Source organism: Rhincodon typus, chromosome 11 (genome assembly GCF_021869965.1).
Source record: "Rhincodon typus isolate 14 chromosome 11, sRhiTyp1.1, whole genome shotgun sequence".
Lineage (NCBI taxonomy): Eukaryota > Metazoa > Chordata > Chondrichthyes > Orectolobiformes > Rhincodontidae > Rhincodon > Rhincodon typus.
The window spans coordinates 63,244,540-63,262,195 of NC_063342.1; the positions used below are offsets into that span (position 1 = coordinate 63,244,540).

The 17,656-nt window shown below is 44.2% G+C and overlaps 1 protein-coding gene across 11 annotated transcripts in view; it reads left to right on the forward strand.

The window, feature by feature from the left end:
* reps2 (RALBP1 associated Eps domain containing 2) overlaps positions 1 to 17,656 on the forward strand; it is a 362,214-nt gene that overhangs the window by 68,886 nt on the left and 275,672 nt on the right. For 10 of the 11 annotated variants that reach the window (XR_007263185.1, XR_007263186.1, XR_007263187.1 and 7 more), the window contains 2 exons: positions 8,177 to 8,328; positions 16,109 to 16,232. Coding sequence is in view for 8 of the 11 variants with exons in the window: in XM_048602680.1 (XP_048458637.1) it covers positions 8,177 to 8,328; positions 16,109 to 16,232 (276 nt within the window). In the remaining 3 variants the exon portion in view is untranslated. The remainder of the gene's footprint in view (positions 1 to 8,176; positions 8,329 to 16,108; positions 16,233 to 17,656) is intronic. The other variant, XM_048602678.1, reaches the window with a different exon arrangement.

Genomic DNA, 17,656 nt, shown 5'->3' on the forward strand with positions numbered 1-17,656 from the left:
CTTACACCAGAACAGTGTGTATGAGAGGTCCACTCGTGAGACAGTAACTCCTCTGGTCCATTGGCAAATGCTGGCTGATCTGCTTCCATACACTTAGTTTAGTCTGAATTCGTTGACGTAACTGTGGCATCCCAGTGAGAACCATGGGAGCTTTGTTTAGATTAGCTGTAAGCAGCACCAAGAAGATCTCCTATTTTATTTGAAGATCTTAAGTGCTGTGACAATACAGATTTTTTTTTAATATATAAAATAGTGTCCACTCTTTTCGATTCACATTTGTTAATTTTCACGCTGTTACACGTTCACATCTGCTGTTGATGCTTTCTCTCATTTGTTGGTGTCATTTACACCCAAAGGCAATCTTGACTGCTTTGCCTTATACCAAATCGGCTTTCACTGCCCTCTATCCATGTACTGTAGGAAGACCCAGGGCTGGAACATTCATGCCCCCTTGTGACCCACGCAGGATTTTCATGTCTTTTACATGTGTGTTTCCTTAAATAGGCAAGTGGAGTAAGCACAGGGTGAGGCTTGAGATATGTAAGCTGCTTTATTTCACAGCGGTTAGATATTCCGAGGAATATTTATGATTATTTTTATTTCGTTTAATCCATACCTTTTATCTCTGATGCAAAAGATAAAGCCCAGCCCATTTCTCCACATTAATAGGTCATTATACTTGACTTGAATGTGATATCTTCTCCTGACTCTCCTAGGATTGCTAACTTTGAGACTGCCTAATACCTTCACCACTCTTGTAAAAACCTTGGCTCGCTTACAATGTTCCTTTTTTTCCAAATGACTTTGTGCAATTCTGTCTCTTTTGTTGTCTTTCTCTTTTGTGAAGAAGGGAGAGTTCATTCAGCCAGTTTATACAATTTTTGGAGCTGTTCCCAGCACAAACAAGAGCTAATCTCTGCTTCATCTCACACCCCTGTTTATATCACAAAGACAAGCTCCTTACTGTTGTTACTCTGAAGTGGCATGTGCAAACACAGCAGTGTTATTCCGTTAAATGAAGGTTATAATTGTGCTATGGTTGACATCTGGATGATGGATGTTAATGTAAAATATATCTGAACTGCTGCCTCACAGTTACTTTTATCAGTTATCTAATGTGTACAGAGGCATCGAACAAAAGCATGTTGTTGCAACCCAGAAGCAAGATATTTAAGTTTTTCCACTATGCATGACAGGTTTATTTTTTTCCTAAGGTAATGGTTCTGAAAGGGTTAATATTCATGTTATGTTGCCCCCACCCATTTCTACAGATGTCGCTCGGTCTGTGGGTGGAGGCAAGGGGTTCCACTCCTGCTTTTGGAAGGGGTTACCGTTCCTGTATAAGCTTTCTAAGGTTCTAGTAATTTTGTCTGACCAAATGTAACTGTGTATTTATCGTTTATCATGCAATAAACCTTCCTGTTCATAAGAACAGTGCCTTTTCTGTAGATGCTGTGCAATTCTGGCCTCCCTGCTATTGGAAAGATGTTGTTAAACTTGAAAGTTTGCAGAAAAGATTTACAAGGAAGTTGCCAGGATTGGAGGGTTCGAGCTATAGGGAAAGGCTAAATAGGCTGGGGCTCTTTTCCCTAGAGTATTGGAGGTTGAGGGGGTCCTTTTATAAAGGTTTACACAATCATGAGGAGCATGGATAGGGCAAATAGACAAGGTCTTTTTCCTTGGGTAGGGGAGTCGAAAGCTAGAGGGTATAAGCTTAAAGTGAGGGGGGAAAGATATGTAAGGGGCAACTTTTTCACACAGAGGGTGGTGCGTGTATGACATGAATTGCCAATGGAATTGGTGGAGGCTGTTTACAATTACAACATTTAAAAGGCATCTGGATGGGTACACGAATAGGAAGGGTTTAGAGGGATATGGGCCAAATGCTGGAAAATGGGACTAGATGAATTTAGGATATCTGGTCAGCAGGGAGGTTTTGGATTGATGAGTCTGTTTCCATGCTGTACATCTCCTGTGACTCTATGCTGTATGGTAATGTATCCTCTGCCATTGGTCACGCAGTAGGCCAAGCCAAAGGAAGATTGGTAGCAGTGAACGACTTTGAACAGCCTTTGGTCAGTGTCACGTACTGGTAAGACGGTAGATACCACTAGGTCCATGAGTGGTCACCTGGGGAAATACCAGCAGTACCAGAGACACGTGCAGTTTTAATCTCCAGTAATTGATGCTGTGTATTCTAATCCTTGATTGTCTGGAGCCTGAGGTCAAAGGTCAGATGTTAGCAAATGAAATAAACAAACTGTTTTCTAGAAAACCAAGTGCTGCTCTCGACTTTAATAGCCACCAGACTGCTGCTTGTGGGAACTTTTCAAAGCAGCCAAAACAATTTAACTTCATAGGAGCAGAAAGGCTGACAGGAAGGGTCTAGGCCCGAAACGTCAGCCTTTCTGCTCCTATGATGCTGCTTGGCCTGCTGTGTTCATCCAGCCCTGCACCTTGTTGTCTCGGATTCTCCAGCATCTGCAGTTCCTACTATCTCTAAAACAATTTAACCTGTTGGGAGCTAAAGTAAATTGTTGGGTAAATTCAAATACTGCTTTTTAATTTTCAAACTACAATCAGTATCCTCAAATGGCAAATTTGGCTCCTTTGATAGACACTGCTTGCAATCTTTTTTTAAAAGCAGTGTGTTTCAGTTAAAGTGACAGTTTACCAGCCGAGTTGTATTCTGCTCTGTAGGACTTGATTGGCCACGACCTGTTGGAGGTGTATGACGGTGCTTCTGTCAGGTAGCATGTGTGTATCCACGAGGAAAGGTATCATCACCCTCATCTACAAGTGGAAGGGGAAGAGGGAAGAAGTTAGATATTTCACTGTAGAACGTGGATTATAAAATCCCACTTAAGGTCATTGCCAACTGGGTCAGGTCTGCTCTGGGATCGGCGATTCACCCTGGCCAGAACTGCGCTGTATCAGCCAGGATGATCTCTGAGAGCATTGAACTCCTCGGGGATATGATCACTTGCGTGCAGGGCACCTGCATCATCAGCCTGGACCAGGAGAAGGCCTTTGACAGGATATCGCACACCTACATGTGGAACGTGCTCTCCAAGTTAGGCTTTGGGGAGGGTATCTGCCATTGGATCCGACTGCTCTACCCCAACACAATTAGTGCAGTCTCGATCAATGGGTGGGAAACAGCTTCCCAATCAGGTCTAGAGTCAGGCAAGGCTGCCCACTCTCTCCTGCCTTGTTTATGTCTTGTATAGAACATTTTTTTGAGTCCATCAGGAAGGATGTGAGCCTGAGGGGGCTAACTGTTCCAGGCCGCAGAGGCCTGCAGGCCAAAGCCTCCCTGTACATGGATGGAGTCACTGTTTTCTGCTCCGATCCACTGCAGATGCTCAAGAGTCTACGCATTGACAACCAGTTTGAACTTGCCTCGGGAGGCAAGAACGAGGCCATGATCTTTGGCAACTGGGCCAACTGATCCTTTATCCCCCACACCATCCGGACAGATTACCTGAAGGTGCTGAGAATATGGTTTGGAGGGACTGGGGCATAACCAAAAACTTTGAGGAGCACATCACCAGGGTGAAGCAGAAGAACGTACCCAACATCACCCTCATCCTGATGGCCACTTTGTATGTGGCTGCATCAAGCTCAGCGTAGAATCTCCGTACGCAAACACCAAGTATCAGTACACACTAAGGTTTTATCTGTGTCTGGTGTTGCAAAGGATGGAACTGGCCTTGTTGCCACGGAACGCTCCAAGTAGTTGGACCTTTCCAGTTCACCTGTTCTTCGTGGAAAAATTTGCAAAGAAAAGCACCTTTGACCTCAAGTCCAACAGGAAGTGGTCAGCATGTAGCGTCCTTGAAACCCTGCAGGGAAAAGGAGAGGCTGGATCCTGTTGTGTGGTCCCTGAGCAGACTGTCAAAGTCATTTGGCAGAATGCCTGAATGCCAGAACCTACCAATAAGCACTAAGCCATAGTCTAGCTGGTGGTGAGAAGGGCACTACCTGTGAGATTGTGTTTATGTACGCCCGGACTCTGTGCTACCGCCATCTGTTTTCTAAGCTGTTGTGGGGGTGAGGTTGGATGGGGGATGTGATGCGGAGAGGTAGAGACTGTCACATGTCTCCTGCTGGAATGTGCCTTTGCACCGATTGTAGTGGTTTTTGTCAAGGTTCGTCCCAAGCAGTTCTGTGAGACAGGACTCCATGCTCTATGGTCTGTTCCCCAGGATGCACGCTGAGACAAAAGTCGACTGCACCTGGAGGACCATCAGTTCTGTGAAAGATGCTTGAAAATTGTTGGCCTTCCAGAGCAAGGAGTCAACCTTGACTGAGTGTTGCAGAGTGGCAGATTCCAAGGTCCAGGACTACATTATAAGGCAGGCATTAAAGCTTGGGGCAGCTACGGCCAAGGCACACTGGGGAAAGACTACTCCCTGAGATTTTTCTGCTGAAGTTAAGAGGGTCTGTTCGGTTATCAGAGCCTCCTGGTGCCTCAAATATGTTCAACATTATGTTTACAAGTAAGAAATGCCTTTGGCTTGTTGCTGGTTAGAGTCAAACTCCAATGTTTGTTTGTTTCCTCATATGCTACTACAGAACTGAACTGCGTTAGTGGCTATATATGCTTCTAAAGATATTTTTATGAATGAAGTATATTTGTGAAATTTAGATAAAAAGTGGTTTAGTGGGTGAGAAGGTCTCTCTACTGAAGTTAAATGGGGGCCCGTTCAGTTTTTGGACCTTTTTGATGCTTCAAACGTATGTAAATATAATCTTGTATAAGTAAGGAATGCCTTGGGTTTGTTTTGTTCTACATATGTAAATGACAGAATCGAACTGCTCTAGTGCCTATGTATGCATATAAAGACTTTTTATTTCAAAAATATGCTTTATTCATTTAAAAAAAAATGGTAGTAGTGAGTGACTCAGTATTTCAATAGATAGACTGATAGTCTGATTTGCAGCTGAGATCGAGTCCTGTATGGGTGCAAGGAGTCAGGATATAATAGAATGGCTCGATTAAACATCTGGAAACCAGTGGTTGTGAGTCACGTGAGATCCAACGGCATGGAGGGGGACAGCATGGAGATCTTGCAGGATCAGTTTCAGGAGTTGTGAAGTAGTTTGAGACGCAGGATCTCCAAGGTAGTAATCTCAGAAATACTACCTGTGCCACAGGTTTCACCTTTCAGATGAAGGCAGATCAGGAAGGTAAATGCATAGCTTGAGGAATGTTGTAGAATGGAGGGATTTAGATCTTTTTTGGACATGAGGACCACTTCTGGGAAAGGATAAAGCTGTTCAGAAGACAAGGGCTGACCTGAACAGAAATGGAATGAATTTCCTGGCTGATAGGGTAAATAACGTAATGGGCTGGGTTGACTAATGAGCCTAGTTTTGGAAGTACCAGTGAGGGCAAAAGTGAGAAGATGGAGAACAGGGAAAAGGAAGTGAGGAAAAGCAAGTGAATCCTCCAAACTTTAGTGAAGCATCAGTCATGATCTCTTTAGAAATCATTTCTGTACACAGGTAACACAGAATATGAAACAAAGGTGAGTAAATGAAATTGAGTGGATTAGCCATCATTTGATCGAATGGTGAAACGGGGCTCAGCATCTGGCTTTCTGTCTGACTGTCCCCTATGAGTCATAGAATCATACAGGACAGAAACCGAAACAGATCCTTCAGTCCAACTTGTCCACACTGACCAAGTTTCCCAAGCTAAACTAGTCTCAATTGCCTATGTTTGGTCCATATCCTTTCCCATTCATGTACCTGTCCAAATGTCTTTTGAATGTTGTAACTATACCTGTATCTACCGCTTCTCTGGCAGCTCATTCCACCTACGAACCACTGTGTTTTTTAAAAAAAAATGTTGCCCCTCTGGTCTCTTTTTAAATCTTTTGCCTCTCACCTTAAAGATATGTCCCCTACTTTATGCCCCCCCACCCTAGGGAAAAGACCTATGCTATTCACCTTACCTATGCCCCTCATGATTTTATAAACCTCTATAAGGTCACCCCTCCACGTGTAGGAGGTCCCAGCCTTATAACTGAAACCATCCGGTCCCGGCAACGTCCTGGTAAATCTTTTCTGAACCTGCTTCAATTTAATATTATCCTTCCCATAGCAGGATGACCAGAACTATACACAGTACTCCAAAAGTCGCCTCACCAACATCCTGTGTAACCTCAACATGATGTGCCAACTCCTATTTTCAATGGTCTGAGCAATGAAGGCAAGCGTGCTGAATGACTTCTTAACCGCCCTTTCTACCTGTGACGTAAATTTCAAAGGACAATGTACGTGCACCCTGGATCTCTTTGTTTGACAAAACTACCCAGGGCCCTGCTTTATTAAATGTATAAGTCCTGCCCTTGTTCATGTCACCAAAATGTAATTGCTGACATTTATTCAAATTAAACTCCATCTGCCACTCCTCGGCCCATTGGCCGAATTGATCAAGATCCCTTTGTAATCTTAGATAACCTTCTTCACTGTCGACTGTACCACCAATTTTGCTGTCATCCACACAATTACTAATCATGCCTCCTAAATTCTCATCCAAGTCATTTATATAAATGACAAACAACAGTGGACCCAGCTCTGATCCCTGTGAAACATTGCTAGTTACAGGCCTCCAGTTCAAAAATCAACCTTCCACCACCACCCTCTGTCTCCTCCCATCAAGCCAATTTTGTATCCAAGTCTCAGCTCTCCCTGAATCCCATGTGATCTAACTTTACTACTCAGTCTACCATGCGGAACCTTGTCCAAGGCTTTACTGAAGTCCATGTAGACAATGTCTACCGCTCTACCCTCATTAACCTTTATCAATCTCAAAAAAGCTCAAGCAACTCTGAGAGACACTATTTCCCATGCACAAAGCCATTCCAAACTTTTGCCATGTGTATCCTCAAAAAGGTGAGAATTTGTGATACTTTTCTGATTCCCATGTCTATTTATTTGTAAATAAAGTTAAAAAACTTTTGAGTTGTTAGCCATTAAATATAAACCAAAGAACATTTGATAAGTGCAGCGTGAAACTGTATTAAAGCTAAGTAGGATGCGGTTAATCCTAATACTCTGTGTATCTCGTCTTTGGACAAATGATCAAAAACACATTGTACAAATGGCAGAGGAGAAAGTCTAAGTATGGAAACATGTTCAGACTAAATGAGAGAGATTATGATGCAATGGGAACTGAAAGATTTATTTCATCATAAAGTCATGTGTTCAATTGAGCAGTTCTGTGCTATATCTACCAACGTGTATAATCTTTAATGCATGCTGACGGTGATGTTGAATTTTAACATTCATTTTGTATTGGTGTAATTGCTAGGGTGGTCATTAGCTTTGTCTTGCTACCAAGCTATCCCATGACCACTTCTGCTGGCACCATTTATTGGATATGATCTTGTTTCCATCTGATGTTTCCAACAACTTTGCATTTAGCCTACTCTGTGTAAAGTTAAATGTGTTGTTTTTATTTATTTTTCTCAATGCACTGCACTCCGTGATGGAGGGAAATGGGTGACCTGCTCCCATCTCGTTGCCAGTTGTTTTATGCACCACCCACCAGGAGGTGCATGTAAGTTATTTGCTCTGCGCTCCTTTTTTTCTATTAGCAAGCATCTGCCCTTCAGCCAATGACTTCAAGATCGTGTGTGGGATTTTCAATTTGCCATATTAAGCAATGTGTTCCATCACTCTGTAATGCATTGACATAATTCACTACTGCTTTGCCATGCATTACTTTTTATAGAGACGTCTTTTACTCCTCCACACCACCCCCCACCTCATTCCTCAGGATAGATTAATAGATCCAACAGCAGAGCGTTGAAACTCTGTAACCTGAGGAAGAAGAGGTAAAATCCTGATTTTTGATTGATTTTACAGATTTGTCTGCCTTTAGTTGGAAATGGTTGATGATGCTTTTAGCTGCACAGTTCATGAGCACCTGGGATAGTTGGGAAAGGCCATGTGACCCAATGACAGTTGTTATGGCAACCATCTTTCCATTTATTAAAGGTGGAGCCTGAAGGCGAAAGGGGTGTGTCAGCTGGAACTAGCAAAAGTGGAAGCAAGCCTGAAATGTGTGCTGGAATGCCAATTAACTAAAATATTGTAAAGTTTAGATTTTGCTATTCAAAAACTGAGTCTTTAATATGTTTATTTTTAAATCTATATTCAGAATTGCCTCTTCCTCAGTTCCCTGCATTGAGGAGTGACAATGAGATGCAAAAAGGAAGCCTTTCCCAAAGTGCAGAAATCCATGGGCAAGTGGGCCGCACAATCTCATTAGTGAGCTCCTCCAGAGGAGTAGAGAATGTACTAGGAAAAGTGGTAAGTGTTCAAATTTATGAATATGGAAAGGTAAGTCACCTCAAACAAATTGACAAAATACATCTGTATATATCAACGGAATGAGTACTTCAAGATCTTGCTATTTTCAAAAGAGAGGTTAGGCAATTATCATCTGCATCTGAGCAATGCCTGCATTTATTGCCGAACCCTAATTGCCCTGATACCATTCAGTGAGTGACTCAACAGGTCACTTCACAGGGCAGTTGATAGGCAATCATGAGGGGCATAGATAAAGTGAATAGCAAGGGACTTTTCCCGAAGGTGGCAGAGTTCAAACCTGGGGGACATTATTTTTAAGTTGAGAGGAGAAAGATTTTAAATGGGACATGAGGGGCAACTTATTTACACCTAGTGGTTCATGTGTGGAATGAATAGTCAGAGGAAGTGGTGGGTGCAGGTACAGTTACAACATGTAAAAGACGTTTGGATAAATTTATGGATCGGAAAGATGTTGAGATATGGGACAAGCGCAGGCAAGTTGGACTAGTTTAATTTGGGAATGTGGTTGGTATGGATTGATTGGACCAAAGGAGTCTATTTCCATGCTGTCTGACTATGACGTATAACTGATATCAAAAAGGAAATCCACTTCTACTTGAAGTGAATGTTGTTTAGAATAATTTTTCCAGGAAGTTTTAATAGGGCTTCAATCACTGGAACTGTTGAAACATGAGATGCCCTGATTTGGCAGAAAACCCACTAGAGGTTTGAAGACTTGCATAAACTAATGTCCTTCTCCCATGTGTGACTTTTCCTGTAATATGTAATTAATTGGCCACAAATTTGCTGAAGCGGTAAGATGCGTGCTTTCACTAATCCTTGCCCTAACTAGGCAGCCTGTACATTTGCTCCCAGGCAACATCAAGAAGATGAGAAAATTAGCTGGGTTTGCAACAGAGTTACTCTTGAAGCCCAAAAGCTGGGCTTGTTAATATTTTCAGTCACACAAAGCATTTCCTGATCAGCAATGAATTCAGTAATTTCAAAAATTAAAAAATGCACAATGTCAGGAAGATTGCAATACTTCATTCTGCATTAACCTCCCCACAAAAGATTCAGGTCATGACACCACTTGTGTGTTCAGTACGCAACTTAGCAGTGTTTCCAGAAATTGTTTTATTAAATAGGAATTAGGATTAGAATCGCATATAAGTAAGTAGCACATTTCACCATTGTACCAACTCCTTGATAGTCTCATTGGAATTTAATGAATAATGAATTGTCCAGAATTAATACAGCAGTGGACAATGTTTTCAGTTTTTGTGAAATGTAGACATTTAATAATCGATGATTTGTGAGGTGGTGATACTGTCACTGGACTCATAATGCAAAACTGCAGGCTACTGTCGTGGGGACATGCTTTCGAATCCTCCCAAGACAGATGGTGAAATTTGAATCCATCAAAAATGTGGAAGAAAAACCTAATCTGTTGGTGACCATGAAACCACTTGTTGATTGTCATAAAACCGTCTGATTCACTAATGTTCTTCAGGGAATAAATCTGCCACAAAAACAAAGTTGCTGGAAAAGCTCAGCAGGTCTGGCAGCATCTGTGAAGGAGAAAACAGAGTTAACATGTTGGGTCTGGTGACCCTTCCTCAGAACTGATGGTGGCTGGGAAAACGTCAGTTTATATGCAGAAAATAGGGAGGTGGGTGGGGTAGTGAGTAAACGATAGGATAGAGCCCAAAGAGAGAGAAAGACAGTTGGACAGACAAAGGAGTTGCTAATGATCAGGCTGGGAGGGTGAGTAGTTGTTAATGGGGACTATTAGTGACTAACAACAGGGGGTGTGTAGTGGCAGGCTATGTGGTAACAAAGCCTGGTGTGTGGGGTGGGGGGCTGGGACATGGGAGAGTTTAGACCCTAAAATCATTGAACTCAATATTGAGTCCGGAGGCCTGTAGGGTCCCCAAGCGGAAAATGAGGTGTTCCTCCAGCTTGCGTTGGGCTTCACTGGAACACTGTAGCAAGCCAGAGACAGAGATGTTGGCCAGGGAGCAAGGTGGTGCATTGAAGTGGCAGGCAACAGGTAGTTCAGGGTCTTTTTTGCGAGTCGAATGTAGATGTTCTGCAAAGCGGTCGCCCAGTCTACACTTCGTTTTCCCCAGTGTAGAGAAGACCACATTGTGAGCAGCGAATGCAGCAGACTAGATTCTGGGAAGTGCAAGTGAAGTGTTGCTTCACCTGGAAGGTATGTTTCAGCCCTTTGAATACTGGGGAGGGAGGAGGTAAATGGGCAGGTGTTGCACCTTCGCCAGTGACAGGGGAAGGTGCGTGGGGCTGTGGGGAGGAGTTGGGGGTGAAGGAAGTGTGGACCAGGGTGTCCTGAAGGGAACGGTCCCTGTGGAAGGCAGACAAAGGAGGGGGAGGGGATCTTGCTGGAGGTGGTGGAAATGGCATCTGATGATCTTCTGGATGTGGATGCTGGTGGGATGGTAGGTAAGGATAAGAGGAACTCTATCGCTGTTGCGGGAGGGAAGAGAAGGGGTGAGGGCGGAAGTACGGGAGATAGGTCGGACCTGGTTGAGGGCCCTGTCGACAACAGAGCCTGGGAAACCTCGGTTGAGGAAGAAGGTGGACATTATGGACGCTCCCTTGTCAAAGTTGGCCTCATCTGAACATATGCGACGGAGACAGAGGAACTGAGAGAATGGGATGAAGTCTTTACAGGAAGTGGGATGTGAGGATGTAGAGTCCAGGTAGCTATGGGAGTCAGTGGGTTTGTAGTGGATATTAGTGGCCAGTCTATCCCCAGAAATGGAAACAGAAATGTCGAGGAAGGGAAGGGAGGAGTCAGAGATAGACCAGGTGAAAGTGAGGGCAGGGTGGAAATTGGAGGTGAAATTGATGAAGCTTTCCAATTCCAGACGAGAGAGGGAATCAGCACCGACAAGATCATCGATGTATCGGAGAAAGAGTTGTGGGTGGGGGCCAGAATAACCCACGAAGAGACAGGCATAACAAGGGCCCATGCGGTTACCCATGGCAACCCCTCTTGCCTGAAGAAAATGAGAGGAGTTGAAAGAGGAGTTGTTGAGGGTGAGGACAAGCTCGGCCAAGCGGAGGAGGGTGGAGGTGAGTGGGGATGGTTCAAGTCTTTGCTCCACGAAGAAGCGGAGAGCCCTAAGACCCCCCTGGTGGGGAATGGATGTGCAAAGAGATTGCACATCCATGGTAAACAGGAGGTGGCTGGAGCCGGTAAACTGGAAGCTTTGAAACCAGCGTAAGGTGTCGGATGAATCATGGATGTATGTGGGTAGGGATTGGACCGGGGGGAGAAGACTGAGTTAAGGTAGAAAGAGATGAGTTCTGTGGGGCATGAGCAGGCTGAAACAATGGGTCTAACTGGACAGTCCTGTTTGTGGATTTTTGGCAGGAGGTAGAAACGAGCTGTGCGGTGTTGGGGAACTATTAGCTTGGAAGCGGAGGTGGGGGAGATCAGCAGATGAAATGAGATCTAACTCTGACTTTGTCATCAAGCCTGCCGATAAGGCTGGTGCTGTTGTAGTCTGGCGTACTGACCTCTACCTTGCAGAGGCTGAGCGCTAGCTCTCGGATACCTCCTCCTACGCTCTACTGGACGATGACCCCACCATGGCACATCAGGCCATTGTATCCACTACGGTTATGGATCCCATTTCATCAGGTGATCTCCCCAGCTCCACTTCCAAGCTAATAGTTCCCCAATCCTGCACAGCTCATTTCTACCCCCTGCCAAAAATCCACAAACAGGACTGTCCAGGTAGACCCATTGTTTCAGCCTGCTCATGCCCCACAGAACTCATCTCTTCCTACCTTAACTCAGTCTTCTCCCCCCTGGTCCAATCCCTACCCACGTACATCCATGATTCATCTGACACCTTACGCCGGTTTCAAAACTTCCAGTTTACCGGCTCCAGCCACCTCCTCTTTACCATGGATGTGCAATCTCTTTACACATGCATTACCCACCAGGAGGGTCTTAGGGCTCTCCGCTTCTTCCTGGAGCAAAGACCTGAACCATCCCCTCCCACCACCACCCTCCTCCGCTTGGCCGAGCTGGTCCTCACCCTCAACAACTTCTCTTTCAACTCCTCTCATTTTCTTCAGGCAAGAGGGGTTGCCATGGGTACCCGCATGGGCCCTTGTTATGCCTATTTCTTCGTGGGTTATGTGGAACATTCCTTGTTCCAGTCCTATTCTGGACCCCACCCACATCTTTCTCCAATACATCGATGATATCATCGGTGCTGATTCCCTCTCTCTCTTTGAGAATTGGAAAACTTCATCAACTTCGCCTTCAATTTCCACCCTTCCCTCACTTTCACCGGGTCTATCTCTGACTCGTCCCTTCCCTTCCTCGACATTTCTGTTTCCATTTCTGGGGATAGACTGGCCACTAATATCCACTACAAACCCACTGAGTCCCACAGCTACCTGGACTCCACGTCCTCACACCCCACTTCCTGTAAAGACTCCATCCCATTCTCTCAGTTTCTCTGTCTCCGTTGTATATGTTCAGATTAGGCCAACTTCAACAAGGGAGCGTCCAAAATGTCCACCTTCTTCCTCAACCGAGGATTCCCCAGCGCCGTTATCGACAGGGCCCTCAACCAGGTCCGACCCATCTGCCGCACTTCTGCCCTCACCCCTTCTCTTCCCTCCCGCAACAGCAATAAAGTTCCCCTTATCCTTACCTACCATCGCACCAGCATCCGTATCCGGAAGATCATCAGACGCCATTTCCGCCACCTCCAGCAAGATGCCACCACCAGACACACATTCCCCTCCCCTCCCTTGTCTGCCTTCCGCAGGGATCGTTCCTTTCAGGACACCCTGGTCCACACTTCCTTCACCCCAAACACCTCCCCACAGCCCCACGGCACCTTCCCCCGTAACCGGCGAAGGTGCGACACTTGCCCATTTACCTCCTCCCTCACCAGTATCCAAGGGCCCAAACATACCTTCCAGGTGAAGCAACACTTCACTTGCACTTCCCAGAATCTAGCCTACTGCATTCACTGCTCACAGTGTGGTCTCCTCTACACTGGGGAAACGAAGCATAGACTTGGTGACCGCTTTGCAGAACATCTACGTTCTACTCGCAAAAAAAGACCCTGAACTACCTGTTGCCTGCCACTTCAATGCACCACCTTGCTCCCTGGCCAACATCTGTCTCTGGCTTGCTACAGTGTTCCAGTGAAGCCCAACGCAAGCTGGAGGAACAACACCTCATTTTCCGCTTGGGGACCCTACAAGCCTCCGGACTCAATATTGAGTTCAATGATTTTAGGGTCTAAACTCTCCCATGTCCCAGCCCCCCACCCCACACACCAGGCTTTGTTACCACATAGCCTGCCACTACACACCCCCCTGTTGTTAGTCACTAATAGTCCCCATGAACAACTACTCACCCTCCCAGCCTGATCGTTAGCAACTCCTTTGTCTGTCCAACTGTCTTTCTCTCTCTTTGGGCTCTATCCTATCGTTTACTCCCTACCCCACCCACCTCCCTATTTTCTGCACATAAACTGACGTTTTCCCAGCCACCATCAGTTCTGAGGAAGGGTCACCGGACCCGAAACATTAACTCTGTTTTCTCCTTCACAGATGCTGCCAGACCTGCTGAGCTTTTCCAGCAACTTTGTTTTTGTTCCTGATTTACAGCATCCGCAGTTCTTTTGATTTTTATTTAATAAATCTGCCATCCTTACCTGGTTTGGCTCCAGATCCACAGCAATGTGGTTGACTCTCAACTGTTACCTGGGCAACTGAGGATAGGCAATAAATATTGACCTGGCCAGAGATGGCCACATCCCATGAACAAATTTTTTTTTAGAATGTTGCATTGTTTATATCCAAATTGCATGTTAACATTGAGAACATATCTAAGCGATGTTTGGCCATTGTAGCACATAAATGATATGGTAATGTGCTTCAATGTCAGGCTTGGAAAGATAAGGGAAAAGATGATTAAGGGAATCAAAATCAGAGAGGTTGTTGCTATTTTACCCTAAAAGTACTAGCTTCACCATTATTTTACCGCACCATCCAGTTTGAGCAATTCTTGCTGCCGTTCTTGCCAAGATAGTGTCCATCAATGTGGTTTGCTTAATAATGAAGGCTATGCATCAGAATAAGCCAGAGAGATATTTTGAAAATGGGACTGCAGAAAATTACTGTCCCACTGACTGTCCCAAGGTTAAGCGACTGTCTTAACGTGAAAATAGTAACTTCAGCTGTTCACTGTTGAGCTACTTAGCAATGTATGAGGATGCTTTTGTCAATGGTGCTTTGACATTAAGGGAGATCTAACATGTGGCATTCAAACAATTAAACTGGCCTCTGTGAAGAATATCATGTAAAATAACGGTAGTTTTTTTTTTTGAAAAAAAACAAATAATGAGTAATCCCCCCAGTATCTGGCATGCAAGGGAAATTGACAGGGCGCCTCTTTCCTTCAATCTGCCGGTTTCATAAGAAATTCTAGTGGCAGTTTGGAGAATTCGACTTGTCATTGTCAGGAGGTGAATTTTAAAAACATGGGGCCAGGGTCATTTGTTGTTACTGCCAATGAGGTTTTGATCAATAAAGGAGAGAGAGAGAGAGAGGCAACCAAATAATCAGTTCCCAGAGCAAGGAAACTCCTGTCCTGATGAGTCAGTCCTTCCACCTTGGTAAGGTCTTCAGGAGATAACAATTCCTTCTTGGAACCAAAAGAACTGCGGATGCTGTAAATCAGGAACAAAAACAAAGTGGCTGGAAAAGCTCAGCAGGTCTGGCAGCATCTGTGGAGGAGAAAACAGTTAACGTTTCGGGTCTGATGACCCTGAGGATGGGTCACCGGACCCAAAACGTTAACTCTGTTTCCTCCTCCACGGATGCTGCCAGACCTGCTGAGCTTTTCCAGCAACTTTTTGTTTTTATTCCTTCTTGGAATCCAGCTCATCAGTACCATGCACACGTTACCACTGATCATTAGTGAACCTTGACCACAAGTACTGATATCTCCATTGCAATTTGGAGCTGACTTGAATCCTGTCCATGCTTAACATTATATATAAATGTGCCCACTTTCTGATAGGAGCCACTGGATGGTGAGGAAGACGGTAACTGTGTAATTTGCCTAACTCTCGGGATATGATGACAGTTGCAATGCCCTGGCTCAGATCTTTCGAAGGCAGCACAGATCAGGAAATACGCCTTTTGATTTGAAAGGCAAAACACTGCATCCAGGGGAGGCGATGGCCTAATGGTATTGTTGCTGGACTGTTCATCCAGAGACCCAGATAATGTTCTGGGGACCCAGGTTCAAATCCCCCTATAGCAGATGGTGGAATTTGAATTCAATCAATTAACAATCTAATGATGACTGTGAATCCATTGTCAATTGTTGGGGAAAACCCATCTGGTTCACTAATGTCCTTTCAGGAAGGAAACTGCCATCCTTACCTCGTCCGGCCTACGTATGACTCCAGACCCACAGCAATGTGGTTAACTCTGAACTGCCCACTGAGTAATTAGGGATGGGCAATAAATGCTGCCTAGCTAGCAACACCCTCATCCCGTGAATGAATAAAAGAAAAAAAAAAGTACCTATTTCCCATATTCTATCAAGAAGGCAATTTACCCTATTGTGCAGCGTCTTGTGAAGTATAGTTTTAATTGAATAAAGAACATAAAATGTATATATTTTGTTATATTATCGGTGGTGCCATTTGCCAGAGTATTGCAGTGCACTGCCCCAGACTGAAATGCTACTTTGTTTTATTTGAAGCAGGAGCCTGTGTCTGCAGTTACGTTGCCCATCGACTCTCCTCCTTCTTCACCTCCCTACCAAAAGAGTCAAGCAGTAAGTGGAGATGGGAGACCAAGAATTGGTTTTGATCAAAATCAAACAGGTAGATTAGAGCTCAGTGTGTTTTTTGTGTTTGAAGTGGGAAGGCCTTCCACAATGATTGAATGATGCTGTTTTATTTTCATGTTTAATTTTTTTTTCTCTGACAAAAGCCTGTCAGAAAAATGTGACATTATTCTGGGTACATGTCAGAAGAAAAAATAATCCTTGAGGAAAACTGCATTTATCTCTTACTTTGTTTTGATTTGTTTATAGTTGGTAGCACCATCATTGGTGGTCATGTCTTTATCCACATCTCAATGCCAGTAGTTTGCAAACATTATAGGAAGATTGAGAAGAAAACTCAAACCTAATGTGGTTGACTCCAGCTATTCATTGAAACCCTCTCTCTGAATGTTACTTCAAATGTTGAGAGTAAATCATGGTACAGAGTTCTGAGACTAAAATTCAGTACAGGGCAAGTGAGGGGAATTGAGTTTATACAAATGGTGCCTCCCAGTTGAGGAATTCAGTAGATGATGTTTGGGAAACTTCCTCCAACTGAACTTTGACACCCTAGTGAGCCAAGCATTCCTGACCTGTTAACTGTTTCTCAGCAGTAGTTATCCAAAGAGGAGAAGCTGTAAAAGATATGTAAGACCATAAGATGTCGCAACAGAAGCAGGCTATTCAGCCCATCTAGCCTGCTCCTCCATTCAATGAGAGAGTGGCTGATCTGATAATCCTCAATTCAACTTTACTGCCTTTTCCCCATAACACTCAATTTGTTATAAGTCTGCCTGAATATCTCAGCCTTAAATATATTTAATGACCCAGTCTCTTTTGTGATTTGATTTAAGAATTCCCTAGATTTACTACCCTCTGAGGGAATTCTTCCTCCTTTCGCCCTTAAATGGGCAACCCCTTACTCTGAGACTATACTGTCTGCTCATGGACTCCCCTACAGCAGAAATGTTCTCTCAGCACTTACCTTGCCAAGCCCCCTAAATGCTATATGTTAGTTACACAGAGATACATTTTAACCATAATGAAAGCATTTTAAAACCCAAATTTACAGTCTTCAGCATCCAAGAAGAAAAGTTAATCTCATTCAGTCTAAGGTTCAGCTCCGATCGGTTTGTCTACAACATCATCATAAGGATCTCGCTCTGAATCAGAGGTTTCTGAATCAGCTCTGCACAACAACTCTTCTTCCCCTCCATTTGCTGAATAGGATAGTCTACATTTTATTAATGCCTTTTTGGCTTATGTATTATTTGTAAGTACACTTAACAGCCAAATCTCGACAGCCATTGCAGTTAAGAATTCCTCAGAATCACTACCTTCTGAGAGAAGAAATTCCTCCTCCTCCTCAAATGAGCGACCCCCTTATTCTGAGATTATGTCCTCCGGTTCTGCCCTGTCCAACAAGGGACAAATGATCTTTCTGCATCGACCCTGTCAAGCCCCAAAAAATCTTATACGCTT